The following is a 15565-nucleotide window of genomic DNA, read 5'->3' on the forward strand; positions in this document are numbered from 1 at the left end:
ACAATGCTAAGTGCGTCACTTCTGTTACATTACACAGTTACATACATACAGTGTTTTTTTTAAATAACTTCACAGAGTCATTTTCAGACACTATATTTTGACTCCTCATTTGCTGTCTACAAGTGACGTTTTTCTGTGCAATCAACACAATAAAAATCATGCTCTTACTTTAGTGTATTGTTTGGCTAAAAAGTTACCTGCAGGGGCTTTAATCAGATGTTATGATCAGACAGCACTTGAGTAGTAGTTTATCACTTTTCAACTCGTGGGCTAGTGCTTGGAACACTACTTCTTCTGCTTGAGTAATATTTTGAAGTAATCTCTGGCTACTCTATCCACCTCTGTTCATTTATGGATTCATTGTGTATTCTGCAAACTACAAAATACAATAAAATGATGCAGAAAGGTCAATGTCTTTTCATCATTACAATTTTATCCTCATCTGCTTTGGTACTAAATTATAATTCCAAACTTTCTTCTTAAACTTTTTATTACATATGCAAACTTTTTATGACTGAAAGGTTCAAACTCTCCAGCTATTAGCCATATTTACCCGTCCACAGTCCGAAAGCAGACCGCATTAAAAAGTCTCGGCTCACTGGCTTGTCAATCACTCACCTGGACAAGTACAATATCATTTTATAATAACGATTTAGCCAGTGCATTCTTTACACGCGGGCTGAATCCATCTGAACAGCTGTTGGAGATCCAGAGCAGAGAGGCTGAGTTGGCAGACATCCAGGCTGAAAATGAACTCTTTTCACTGGGCACGGGGCTCAGGACAGCCCTGGGGTACTCCTGGGTCACTGTGGAGCTGGGCAGTGGAGAGGCTGCACTTCAACTGGACAGCAAGGTAAGACATATTTAATATATTTCTTATGATAGAAGTATAAAAGACTTGTTGAAGTCAATAAGTAGTCAAGGGTTTCAACTTCCCATTTGTTTTACATTGGTAATCGCCATGGCATCGGTCTTAATCATTTTGAGACCCATAGATACAGAATTTTGATTTAGTATTTCCACTGTTCAGTTCTTGTAGTAAAGTGCATATTAAAACATGTGTATGAATATAAAATGCTACTTAGAATAAAATAATTTTCTTCTTTTCTTCTAGAATGGGATGGCATCTGGCATAAAACCTGCTAAAAATTAAATTGAAATATATCATTGAAATATTTATATTTTTTCTCCATATCAAAATCTAAAATGTGAATTATAACAAATAAATTCAAACAGTTGAGTAAAAAAATAATATTGAGAGTTCAACTGTATAAATATTGTTTTTAAATGTCATTTTTACATTTTTTAAGAATAATTTTGGACCTTGCTGTAGGTTTACTTCTGATAATGAAGAGACGCTCATTCTCACTCAGTCTGATGAGCTGAGCCGTGTTTACAGTGAGGACACCAGGCTGCCTTTGAGCAATACACCTTTTACCTCAACCTACAGCCACTCCAAAAGGACCACGCAAGATGACTGCTTCCAAGAACACGCTGAAGTACAAGACCCAAAGGACCACACTGTGGAACGGACGTGTGCTCAAGATGGAGGGAAGCAAGAAGAAGCTGGATCCAAACAAGTCAGATGTAAAATGAACCAAGTAACAGTGAAAACAACTTTGAATCTAACTCCAACCATAACGGCATGGGAGGCAGGCTGGAACGTGACCAACGCCATCCAGGTAAACAACAAAAACATGTAAAGGTGCACTATGTCACTTTTCAGGAGAGTCTGCCACCCGTTTGTCTCCATAGAGATGCCTGAAAGTTTCCACATCAAACCAGATGATGGAACCAGGACAGGTGACTGAGGTCAGATCTATGGAGGGGTGACCCCCCTCACAGTAAGAGTGCATGGTTTCCATGTATAATGGGCTCATAAAAACACCAGTAAATAAATAAATAAATGCCAGATGTACATGCTGAGAATGAGGTCTCCACATCAAAAAAGTTGCATAGTGCAGCTTTAAAAAAAACATATTTGCTTGTAATTCTATAGATACAATAAAACAAAACTCTGTGTTGTCAAATCTCTCATAATATATTCACATTTAATGATTTTATTGCTTCATACCACTTTTGTTTTTGCCATAGTTTTTGTGCAGAAGTGTTGTCTGTTCATCAGCTCATCATATACACAAAGTATATACAGAATATCTATGGGTTTCAAAATGATGGTTGCCATAGCAAATGATAATCTACATTATATCTTTGGAATAGTGAAAGGTAAAAACACAAGAATAGAATGCTTTAACAGCCATAAAAAGCATAGTCCTAGCAGTAATGAAAGAAAAAATGACTGTATGAATAGTTTTAGTTATAAATATTAGAGTAGGAAAATTGCATTCTTTACCATTTATTATTATTATTATTATTATTATTATTATTATTATTATTATTATTATTATTATTATTATTATTATTATTATTATTATTATTATTATTATTATTTCCAAACCTACTAAATGGACCTTGTATGTCAACTTCCATTCAAAATCGTTATGTCCTCTTTTACTTTCAATACAATAATATTATATTTGGAAGGTTAGCTTTGTCAGCAAACTTTTTCGACAATTCTTTGGGTTGAGCATAAATTAATCGGTTTAGCCTATGAAAAGCACATGTTTCGGTCGTTGAGGTGATGAAGCTGTAATATTTCCTGAATCGTACCCTTGTCTCCTTTCACTCTCCATCTGTATCTAACATGAATAGCCCTGCATACAGTAACATAATGAAACACATCCTAATGCTGAACACTATCCACTGGGAATATGACTAATTTACATGAATGTTTGTGTGGGAAAGATGTAAACAATGCAATTTAATGATTAGCAGTGACTGATTTAGCGCTACTATCTGTACATAAATACATGTTTGACAATGGGATTGAACTGGAGCCTATGCAAGTGTTTCTTATGCTAATGTGCAGCGTTAGCGTACCAGGCATGTCTTCAGAGAGCCACATGTCTTTGTTTAGTGTCCAAATGTTTTTTTTTCTGTTTTATCAGAAGCAAGCAAGCTCAAGGCAAAATGGATTTAGCTACAGGAAATGTTTACACTTATAACTTGGGGGATTTTTTTGTTTTGTATGGGAAAATGAGAGATTTTAAAAAGAGCGTGAAAGTTAAAATGCTGTCTTGTTGTTGCTAAATTATGAGAATAAATGATTTAAAGGTCCACCCAGAATGTTACGTAGTATGGCATTAAGCGTATCTATCGTCATGGAGGCAAGCGGGTGACACCACTAGGTCATGTTACAAGTCAGATTTGTGGAAAGGTGACACCGCTTATAGTAAGAACATATGATTTTTATGGTAGCCTATATGTTTAGCAATAAATATGCCTATAATTGAATGCATGTGAGATACAGTAGATAGGTTTAATGCCGTACTGGGGAACATTCTAAGCAAAACAATAATATCCCCATGGAGTCAAGTAGGTGGCATATCTTCCACTAGAAAAACTGGGTTGAGCTGTCAGATCCACTGGCCCACCGGTTGGCTGTGTGATTCAAGCTCCCACAGATGAATGCTGTCGTTGTGTCCTTGGGCAAGACACTTAACCCACCTCGCCCTCAGTGTCTGTGTACTCTGGTGTATGAGTGGGTAAGTGGTTCCTTGATGTAAAGAGCTTTGAGAGCCTCGAAGGTGGAAAAGCGCTGTATAAAAATGTGATTATTTACATAGTGCTCTTTTAAGATATAAGTTAATGGAAACTCTCCCCCTCAAACAAAACAAAAAGCTAATTATACTTTAGTGTGTAGAGGTTATCCTTATCTTTGCTCCACCCCCACTAACCTGATCTAATAATTACATGTCTGCAGATAAAATATAAACAATTCACCTTATTCTTGAAGTTGCCGTGGGCGGATACAGAGCCGTTTTAAACCTCCAGAGAATCAGTGCAGTGTTGAATTGAACATAGAACATTTTACACAAACGAACTTACTTTATATCATATTTTAGAGGCAAAAGTTTTCCCAAATTCTCTATTGAAATAAATGTGACTCCTGCTTAACCAAAAGTGTCACCACAAAGAAAGAGAGGTTTAGTTGCATTTAACGCAAAAGTGGGCGGGGCAAAATAAGGTCAACACAAATTTTAAGCATCAGTATTTTTTGCATTTGAATCTATACTTTTCAGTGCCTTGTGGTGATATATTAATATTTTTTAATATATAATTTATTATTTTCCACCAATCACATTTTTTTATTAGAAAATCTGCATTCTATTATTTTCACCTTGATCACAAAAATAAACTTTGTTGAGTAATAGGAAAATAAATAAAACTGTGTGGCATTTTACCAACCAAACCTCTCCAAATCCTAGACTTGACTTTAGGATCCTACTAAATCTCACCAATCTTTCCTCAGCATCAGCTCGTGGATGTTATTGATGTTAGAAGAACAGTGGTTTTCATCTCAGCATCAAGGCTAAAAAAGTGTATTTTTCTCACTTGGTTTGTTGATGCCAATATTACTGAGTGTGTGCCAACTAAATCAACTTTTTATTAGACAGTGAATTGCTGCCAGAAATATCAAAAGCAACTCCACTGCTTGAAACTCATAACATGGGAATATTATGAAGAAGTTAACCTGAAAAATGAGGAATGCAAAGCTACGTGTCTGTTTTTATGGTAAATACACAAAGTTTTATAGTATAGCTGAGGTAGTATGTAAGATTTGAAATGTGAAAGCTCGTGCAAGTTTTACCTCTGTTCAAAATACGGAAATACAATGATGCCACTAACAAAACAAAAAAAAAACACTAAAATGAATAGATCTCAATCCATTTTAATTTGATTTTTTTTTTTTTTTTTTTACATTATGATAATCACTTACAATTAATGCTTACGTGCAGTTGCAAAATTACATATCAAATCCCTTTAACTGCCTTTTTAATAACAACCAACATTTTTATTTATCATTCCAGGATTGGATGCTAGTTCAGGTTTAACCAACGTGGAATTAGCTGGCAGGATCACAGACAGAAAGCAGCAGTGACTATGGGAGACGAGCGTGTCCGGAGGGGGGTTGATACTTGGATTTGATACCCTTTTGATCCCCCCTCCCAGCTTCATTTCTACATCAAAAAACGCTAGCATATGCCTAACAGACTGCACTTAGCAACTAGTGACTTAAAAGTGCAGGTTTTTATCCTAGCGAGCATCAGTCCTCTGCGGTACGTTTCCCTGCTCCTACATCCAAAACGCCAGAGCCAAATCAAAGCGCTTATAGTCGTCATCTCTGATCTAAGCGAGCAAATAGAAGAGGTTGCTAAATTCATCTGCCAGTTTTGCTACATCGCCACCTGCCTAGTTACATGCAGGCAAAGCAATAACATCTCTATGGAGACTGACAAGTAATGACCATTTCCCATAAAAGTTACACTGTGCAGCTTTAGTTTTAAGCTTCTTTTTATTTACATATTGACCTACTACACCAGGTCTTTGTAAATCCTTCATATTATGCATAATCTAAGCTTTCAAAACAGATGTAAATATATGGAATTAGATCACTATTCTTTAAACAGGGACTGTACATACTCTGAACTCTTACTGTAAAAGTACTACAATCACAACACAGCCTCGATTGCCATAGCTTTAGCTTGTAGATAGAGGACACATACAGTTTGTTTTTGGGTTTTTTTTTCTCATTCTCAGTACATGGACAGGCCTCATGTGAAAGCTCAGAACCTCCAGAATTCACTCACTGAGCTAACAAGGCTGCACTAGCACTGATTCGATTCATATCAGAGACTTCAGCATTGAAACTGGCAACTCAAATGAGAGACTCGTGGGGAGCTAAACCTCTTTCTGATTAAATAATTATCCTGAGAAAACACCAAATTACAACATAAAGAACTTGACCATCATGTCAACCTCATATTTGGGAACACAGATGGGGCATGCTCATGACATTTTAAATCAAAATCTCACACGTGTTCCCTTTAAGAATGATATATCAGGTTTCAAAAAGTGTGATTAAATTATATAAATGAGTATGCACTTTAAAAACATGGTGGCGCTTCTTGGATTGCCACAAAACGAAGTATACCAGCGAGATTACTCAAATGTGAATGTTTAAGTTTGACAAAGAAACAAAATTCATTCAGTCAGTAAATATTCCACCTTTAACCAATTCAAATCTTGTTACACCAAACACCATTTTTTCATAGTCCCACAATCACTTCCTCTGTGTTTAAATCTCACTCTGTCTCCTGTTATTACTTCTCACACAAGTCACAACAATCATCCCGGGAACTCAATTCTCACACTATTTTATTCCATTTCCAGTCAATCGCTCTGCTCTGAATGCCCCACAACAAGAAGAATGCATTTTGTACCATTATGACCGCAGCTGTAGAAGTAGGTTGATGAGTGTTGTTGTGTGCAGGGTATCTTTGTACTGGACCTCCCCTTCGCCCTGGTGCATTCTGGGTACATGGGGTTGCTGTTGCTGGTGCTGTCAGCCTGGGTGTGTAACTACACCGGAAGGATCCTAGTATCATGCCTGTATGAAGAGGGACACTGGTGAGGATTACGTTATGTTATTATTTTGTGTTGTGTTGCGTAAAGTGTAACTAAGCACCACTTTTTTCACTACTAAACTGTGTATATGGTGTTTTAATAGCATTATCTACTCTTCCTTTTCATTTTGTGGCAACTTAAGTGCAGCGTTCTGGTCAAAAAAGCATAAATCTCTCTTTGTGCTGTTTTCAGTGGACTCTGCAGTTTCAAGTAGTTGGTGACAAAAGATCAAAAGACTGCCCTGAGTATAATCAGGTGTTTCTGATAACAAACACTTAGCTGCAGGGGTGGAGTTTGAAGTGTGGATATCTGTTAGACCAATCTCACTGCTCCTCATATGTCCATACCCCACCCCTCCTTCATCCTCACTCTTGAAATGTGGTTGTGGGTGGTTGAGTTTAGATGCTTAGTCCCACTTTAACTCACTCACAAAAAATAGACTAGTTAAAGGATTTTTATTTTGGATGGTTTCCATGCACTGAAAAACATAGCAACACATACATCCTTACTTTAACTGAGCTTGCATCCCCACAAACTTGACTCTTATTTGGTCTAGGGGAAGGCATCTTCTTGCTTGTTGCCATGGAAATGTTCCTCTATTGGCTATAATATTCCACAGTATAGCATAAAACATATCTTTATAGTATGGTTTGAAAATGTTTTAAAAAGCTCAGATACACACTCATACTATACAATTTCTACTTAGTAAAGTCTATTCCTGTGTATGTTTTTGTGTCTGTATAGTGCTGTCTACCAAAACCACAAAACAAAAATCAAATAAATCTGACTTTTTCTTGCTATTTTCCAGTGGAGGTCCAAGGGTGAGAGTGCGCCACAGTTACCAGGACATTGCAGAGACGTGCTGCAGAGGCTTGTGTCCTCGCTGCCCTTCACTGGGAGGAGCACTGGTCAATGTGGCTCAGGTCACACTTACATAACTATCTCAACATTTCATATTTTGGATTGTCAATTTTTCATGACTCTTCATGTCATATCTGTTTCCACAGCTGATTGAGTTGCTGATGACCTGCACACTGTACCTGGTCGTCTCTACCTCGCTGCTCAGTGACAGTCTGTCTGGGTTGGCTGTACCCAGGCTGGGCTGCTCTCTGCTGGGGCTGTTGTTCCTGATGCCCTGCCTCCTGCTCACAGATCTCCGGCCAGTGTCCACTCTCAGCCTGCTCTGCACCGTGGCTCATATACTCATCAGGTTACTGTCAGATAATGAAAACAACCTTAATACAAAAACTACAAGGACAGATTAGATTTAGTCACATGCAAGGCGTGCCACAAAAGCTGGTAAAACACACATTTATATCACCATGATTTGAGTTAAGGTCTTATAAACTATATGACTGTTCTTGAAGAGGCTGATGGTTCTGCTGCTGCAGTGGCGCTGGTGCAGAGGGCAGACATATAAATGAAATGTTATGACAGTGGGGGCGAGACAGCATCTATATGAACTGCATGCAAGGTGATTGGTTGAGAGGCAAGTGTAGGCTATGACTGGCTGAGCTGACAATAACAATTATAGCTCAGTAATGTGATTTATAAACCATGAAAGAGAAAGTCAGTTTTAAATTGGTTTACCTAGTTGGTAACTCTCACAAATCCTGTGCTACATCATTAGTATGGATTTATTGACCATTAACACAGCTTTAGAACAGCTTCATGAGATGGAGAAGTGAAGCAGGGTGGACCGCCCTTATGTCAGCTAGAGCTTTTCTTTTCTACTCAATTTATAGTGAGTGATAGTCCAGGAGCAAATATTTTTCCCCAAGAGTCGTATTTGACTCCAGGAATGTGGTGGGAGTCTGGACCAACGTGATCATTGTGAGCAAAGTTCTGCAATATAGGCCACTGTAATCTTTTAAAACAGACCAAAGGTGCCCAGGTCTGTGAGCCTGTGTGTTCAACGTGTATACACGCTACTGAAGGTCAAGACACTTCACACACACTGCCTAGTATCAAAGTGCTGTATGTGTGTGTGTGTGGGGGGGGGGTGTAGGGGTGTGGGTGGGGGTGTGTGTGTGTATGTACGGGTGTATGTGTCTGAGTGTGTGTGTATGTTTGAGTGTCGGTGGTGGTCGGGAGGGCAGATGGCACAAATTGGCTGTCTTACTTGTGTCAGTCTACCCCTGGGGCATAGCTGGTCTATTGTAAGTTTTGATAAATGAAATATGTTATTGATCTTAGACTATATTCTCGATGTGTGTCTCTTTATCCCTTAGCCTGCTGGTGATGCTGTACTGTCTAAGCTGTGCCCGCTCCTGGCACTGGTCCTCTCTGTCCCTGTCTGTGGACCCTGAGGACTTTCTTGTGTCTGTGGGCGTCATCATTTTCTCCTACACATCGCAGATCTTCCTCCCGTCACTGGAGGGCAGTATGGAGGACAGGGGTCAGTTTGATGCCATGCTGGGCTGGACTCACGGGGCTGCATGTGTGATGAAGACTCTGTTTGCTCTTCTGGTAAGGCTCTGGTATGATTTTTCAAATTATTTATATTTTGATATTGAACTTGAACTAATATTAATGCATGTTTTCTTTCATTGGAAATGTGCAATGTCTTGAATATTTTGATCACTTAAAGAAGAAGTTTAGTATGTGTAGATTTGTAGCCATACCCTGACAGTATGACTCATTCGATACAACTATCAATGTGGGCAGAGTGTATATTACCAAACCATTACAGTATAAGACAATTCAGTGTGTTCTATTTTAACAACACTGTCAGTTTCATAGTAAAAATATAAATAAAAGCTTCAAAAAGATACTGAAATACATTATCAAGATGAGCCAGTCTCTGCAGGGGGGTCTGGAACTAGACAGTCATCCTCTCTTGAGATGTGCCAGTCACAACCAGCTGCTAATTTGTACCATGTGTGTTAAATGCAGAAGACATCTCCTCTTGAATGTCCTGATGTACAGTACTTCATAATGAAGTGTACACCTTTTACCTCAGATAGAGTTTAGAGCTGTTTTCATTGATTCTGCAGATATCTGCACTGCTTCTAAAACTTCTGTGTTTTTTTCTTTTTTCTTTTTTCTGACTCAGAAGCTTGCATGTTTGTTTTGCCACAAATAGAATGTGTGTTTCTCAGATTTGTTCATCCGGCTGTCAGTCCCACCCATTGCAAATTGTGAAAACGGTTTAAGTTTCCAGACTATAAATCTTCTAAAGTGTGTGGTCTTGACTCTGTATCTATTTTTAAATTGTTTTCAGTCTTTTGACCTGCTCTTTCTCTTTGATGAGGTCATGTTTGTGGGTGGAACTTTGACTCCAGGTCAACTGTTCCGTCTAATGAGCAGGCAGGATGAGGATGATTGATGGATCGTATTGGCAGATGTTGCTTCTCTCCTCAGTGCGTTTTGACCTGGGGCCGTGACACCCGTGAGGTCATCACAGACAACCTGACCCCTGTCCTCCGCCCACTGGTCAACACGTGTCTGCTGGCCAAGGCTCTGCTCTCCTTCCCGCTGCCCTTCTACTCTGCAGCCGAGATACTGCAGTCGTGGATACTCACAGGTACACCTATGTCCAAATTACAATGACCTTAAGTCAGCAGGGCTCCAACTTATCATGGTCCACCAAAGAAAAAAGATTTTGCTTTCCAAGTACCACCAAGACTCTAATAACAGTCCAGTATATAACAGGACTCTCCCAGATCTAATCTAAAAGTGGATAAAATGAACTCTAAATTAAAGAAAGCCACCCGCTGAAGAGCTCTCCAAGCACCATCTGAAGGAGCTCGCGTACCAATGAGGGTGCATGTACCACACTTTGAGAAACATTACTTTAACAAATACATACTAAATCAAATGTGTAAAATTACTTTCTCTGTAGTACTGAGCAAGGCTGAATTGTAAGTAATTTTGTGGGATATAACCAAAAACAGTTTGTTAATTCTTTTAAAACTGTGCTGGCGGTGTTGGGCTACCAGTGAAATCTCGATCATCATCCATGATCTCAATATTAGGAGAATAATTTGACATTTTGTTGGATGCTTAAAGGTCCTATATTACGCAAAACTGAGCAAAGGTGGTAGGTGCTGTTACCTCCTCAAAAACCTGCATGGAGTTTTCTGTTTGAGAGAAGAACTCTAAGTCTAAATCTGCTAGTTCCGGTAGGCTCAAATGTCCGGGAATCATCTTCTGCTCCAATTATATCTCTATGACGTTTGGTCCAAGAAATAGACAAAATAAGAATCACAGTTGATCCCGGTTACAAAACATTACTAATACTGCAATTACCTAAACATTTATGTATATTCTCTAGGCAGAATACCTCTAACCCATTCATCCTTGTATCACAAATAAGGTGGCGAATATGTAAATGGCTGTGCTTGGGGGAGTCTCATTCGTTTACAAAGTGTTGCTCTCTCTCTCAGGAGTATAGTAGAAACATTGGCCTGTGGCGTGAATGTGTTTAATACAGTCCCATGGTAATCTCCAGTCACAAACACGAGGAGTGAACTTTTGACTTTTGCTCTTTTGACAGTGCCCTGAAGTGAGTGTAGTTGTTATTTATGTAAAACAGAGGATGACTAACCAGGTCACCACCTATTGTAAAAGCTATTATCTCTCACTTAAACACTCTATCATTCAATACTGATGGGTTGAAGGTTATTTTACAGTATCTGATGGGAAGTGGTAGGTATTGTCTGGTTAATATACTTTGCGGTAAAGCTGGAATAAACATATAAAAATAAAAGGCATTGCTTGCTTTCATAAAACCATTTGATCCAGCTCACCAGCTTTAGGTTGTTTAGGTTGTTTTTGTGATTCTTTTATTTAAAAAATCCCCTGGTGCTGCTTGCCTGCACTTCTTATCGATTCATATCACAAATTAAACATTGTGTCATATTACTTTGGTCATTCAGTTCCAGAGAAAAACACCACCATATCCACTGCCCACATGACTCACTGAGCCTTGGATGTGTTATTGACTGTCAACACATTTCTGCCATTTTGTGCTTTAGGTCATGTTTAAAGCAAGTCTTAAACAGTCTTATTATACAAAGTCACAAGAGTCAGTCTCTTGTGATCTTTAAGACACATGTTTGAGTAATCCTGCATTATTAGTCTGTCTACATCTCCAAAGCTCCAAATGCTCTGTTCCACCTTGTGATGTCATGAAGTGGTAGTTTTCAAGTTGACATCTGCATTTTACCTTTAGTTCAGTTAAAGATTGGCAATTCCAGGGCTGAAATCATCCAAATGTTTCTAGTGAAGGTGTATGGAGTTTAAAAACACAGCGGAGCACTTCCTGTATTACATCATGACGTCACAAGGTGTTTTCAGTTTGAGAGAAGAGCCTGAATATGCAGGGTTTGTGCATTAAATGCATGTGAATGAAACAAAACACAACTCCAGGTATGTTTTTGATGAGGACACATCATAAAATATCAGAAAACAGTGTTATATGGGTCCTTTTAAAGTGTTTTTGTTGTTATTATTTTTTGTACATTAATATCAGACATAGATGCATTAAAAATCCATTGTATGTGGTTTATCAAAAAAAAGCAGTATTCTCAAAATGTAACAATATTTTTCTCACAACACGTACCAGTTTATTATATTAAGACTCCAAAGACCATGAGTGTGTGTGTCTCTAACATGTGTTTAACCTTCACCATCTGACCCTCTATTTGAAAGACAATTTGTTCTTCGTCTATGGCCCATGTCCCATCAATAGTATTTCTTAACCCTGTCTGCTAGTGTCGTTAAAATGGCATCGAGCTGCAAAAATTAAATATAAATTGCCTCATTGTGGAGTAATTAATCACAGTAATGGCATTTTTATTTATGATACGGGCAGCAGTGGACTGGGCTGGTGATCTGACTGCTCAATGACTAAAGGGTAGAACTGTTACATACATACAAGGAATTAACCTAATCTATCCTTCCTTCCATCTATCTATCCATCTATCCATAAATATAAGTAATAAATAGGACAAAATTGTGTATGCATGTTATGGCAGGGTATATTGTCTAAAAAGAGAGTTCATAATGATTTTTTTATGTGATTTCTTAACTGAATAGGTATCCAGTATGGAATCCTTTGTTCATATCAAAATTGAGTTTGACTTCTAAAAGGCTCTAAATTACACAAAATTGACTCCCTGGAGCACATGTGTCAAACTCAAGGCCCTCTGCATCATTTTATATGGCCCTCGACATGGTAAACTGAAAGGTATGATGGCCTTAAAATGTCATTTTATCAGGAGACACAGAGTTACACAGCCATATTTTCACATCTTTGCAAATGCATATGTCATATTTGTATCTTGAACAAGTAATGAATACAGGAACAGTTAATCAACAATTTAAAAAAGTAGTTAGTAGTTATTTTATATTTCACCCTTTGACGGCAGCCATTTTGCGGATGTGGCCTCGGTGAAAATTTGTTTGACATCCCTGTCCTGGAGCTTTTAGCCAAGTTATAATGCTGTTACCTCCTCAAAAACACACCTTTAGTTGTGTTTTGTTTCATTCACATACGTATTACGCATACGCATTCACATATTTGAGTAACCCTTTATTATTAGTGTGTCTACATCTCCAAAGCTCAGAACGCTCTCTTCCACCTTTTACGTTTAGTTCAGTAGAAATAGGAAAATCCAGGGCTGAAATTATCCAAATGATTCTGATGAAGGTTTATGGAGTTTAAAAACCTAATGGAGCACTTCCTGTATTACATGACATCACAAGATAGAATGAAATGTTTTCTGTTAGAAGAACTCACCCTAAATATACAGGGTTTGCATGCTTAACATTTGTGAATGAAACAAAACACAACTCAGGGTATGATTTTGATTTTGATGAAGAAACAACATTATGACATAGATCAGAAAACAGCGTAATATGGACCTTTTAATTACTATGGCAACAGTCCTAACTTTTCATCATTCTGAAACCCATGAATTTTTTATTACACCAGACTAACCAAACTAAACGAATCTTAACTTCTCCAATTCTAGACACCCCCGACCATCCCAAACCAGGCTGTGCGCTCCCCCCTCTCCCCGTACTCCTCCTCCGTGCCGCCCTCCTCTTCTCCTCCCTTCTCCTGGCTCTGCTCCTGCCCATATTCTCCCTCCTCATGGGGCTTACGGGCAGCGTGACCGGGGCCGCCATGACCCTGGTCCTCCCCTGCGTCTTCCACCTCCGGCTGCAGTGGCACGGCCTGACCGCACGGGGCAGGCTGACCGACGGGTGCGTGCTGGGGCTGGGGGTGCTGTGTAGTGCCTCCGGAGTGTTCTGTGCAGTGAAGAGACTGCTGCAGGCTGGACTGTGAGAAGTGAGAAGATATATGGTAACTGCTGAACAGGCGTTTTTACATTGTCGCTCGCGGCTCTTATGAGTTTTATAATGCTTTATCAGGGGGCAATTACATACAGTGAAACTTATTGATTTTAGAGGATTGATGTTGCTGTCAGCGGGTACATTAGTGCAATAGTGATTTACGAAACGTGCAATTCTTAAGATACTGTATTTTATTTAAAAGCACTACCTGATTTTTACTATCTTCAAAACGTCAAAACAATGAATTTATTTTAAACAGTTTGCAGTGGTCCAAAGTTATTCCTCACTTGCCTTACGCGTTCAGAACATTCAAATTATTCACCAGGATGAGTTTATAAGCGCATTTCACAACCTTCAGAGGCCAGAACGGAGTTTTGCGGATCACGGTAAAGGCTAACAATTAGCATGCTAACAGTGCACTTCCTACTTCTCACTGAGACCCAGAGAGCTGCTTTTACGCTACATCTGTACTAGGGCAAGACCAATTTTTGTATGTATTTTTATGTATTTAAACAAAATCATGAATTGTATTTTTATTTTTAATGACACACTATGTAACTTTCCTAGTGCTGTTTTGCTACGCGATTGTCTCCATGCACAACTTACTCTGCCTGGATCCACAGTGTAGCATTAAATCTATCTTAATTCCACGAAGATGAGCACGTGACACCTCCAAGACAAGATGCAGGTCAGATCTATGAAGAGGTGGGTACAGTATGAGTACATGTTTTACAAGGTATTTCTGAGCAATAAAACTCCTGTTATTGAGTAAAATGTAAAATAGATCAGTGTAATGCCAGACTGAGGAACTTTCCAGGTAAAGCACCACCCCTAGAAAAGTTACATATTGTGTCTTTAAGTGATATGATGAACACACAATTGTACACTAGCGAGCCATGATACATTTCACTTGCTTTGCCTCAATCATAGTAGTAATAACCATTATATAGTTGCATAAATACCACTGGCTGATAGTCCATGTGTTACTGTAGTATTTTAATGGTGGTAAGTACATATTCTCTAAGGGAGTATTGTCATTAAAGGCCCTGTATTCAATCTCTTTACATGTATTTCAGCAAAATTTGTCTCGCCTCAGTACCTAGTTTATGGTATAAGCAGCTCTTGAGGTCAAAAGTCCACTGTGCTCCATCTGCGTCTAATTAGAAAACATCTTCTTGCCCGATAATCAGTAAGTGCTCATTAGCATGCTTGTTAGATGTTGTTAGATTTACCGTCACAGCAAAACTCCATACTGGTCTCTGAGAGTTGTGAAAAGTGCTTATAAACTCATCACTGTGAATAATTAGGATGCTCAGAATGCATAAGGGAAGTGAGGAATAACTTTGGACTAGTGCAAACTGTTTAAAATGAAGTAAAATCAGTAAGTAAAACCATATCTGTAAAGGGAATGTTAGACCTTGAACAGACTATTGTGTTATATTATTAAATACTTACCTATATTTGCTCTGTGTATATTGTAGTGACTGTAAACAGCAGGGTTGTGTTAAGAAAACCATGATGTTTAACCCCTCTGAGAAAATGTACGAATGATTTTGAATAATACTGTATATAATAACATATCCCACTATTGCATCGCCTACTCTTGAATTCAAATAGAACATATTCGATTTAATAGCTGTGAACATACTAGAAATGTCAATATGTTAGTATATTTTAGTATGGTATTTCGTGAGCTGCCGGGGTTGGTGGTTCGCTTTCTGAATAATATAGA

The 15565-nt window shown here is 38.5% G+C and overlaps 1 protein-coding gene across 1 annotated transcript; it reads left to right on the forward strand.

The window, feature by feature from the left end:
* Positions 1-749: 749 nt before the first annotated feature.
* On the forward strand, positions 750-13825 carry LOC117393233 (vesicular inhibitory amino acid transporter-like). The gene is made up of 8 exons (XM_055232399.1): positions 750-853; positions 1334-1682; positions 6395-6531; positions 7337-7451; positions 7536-7738; positions 8760-8997; positions 9892-10062; positions 13511-13825. Exons 1-8 carry the CDS (start codon positions 750-752, stop codon positions 13823-13825), a joined length of 1632 nt encoding a protein of 543 aa, XP_055088374.1.
* Positions 13826-15565: the final 1740 nt, after the last annotated feature.

Source organism: Periophthalmus magnuspinnatus, chromosome 24 (genome assembly GCF_009829125.3).
Source record: "Periophthalmus magnuspinnatus isolate fPerMag1 chromosome 24, fPerMag1.2.pri, whole genome shotgun sequence".
Taxonomy (NCBI): Eukaryota; Metazoa; Chordata; class Actinopteri; order Gobiiformes; family Gobiidae; genus Periophthalmus; species Periophthalmus magnuspinnatus.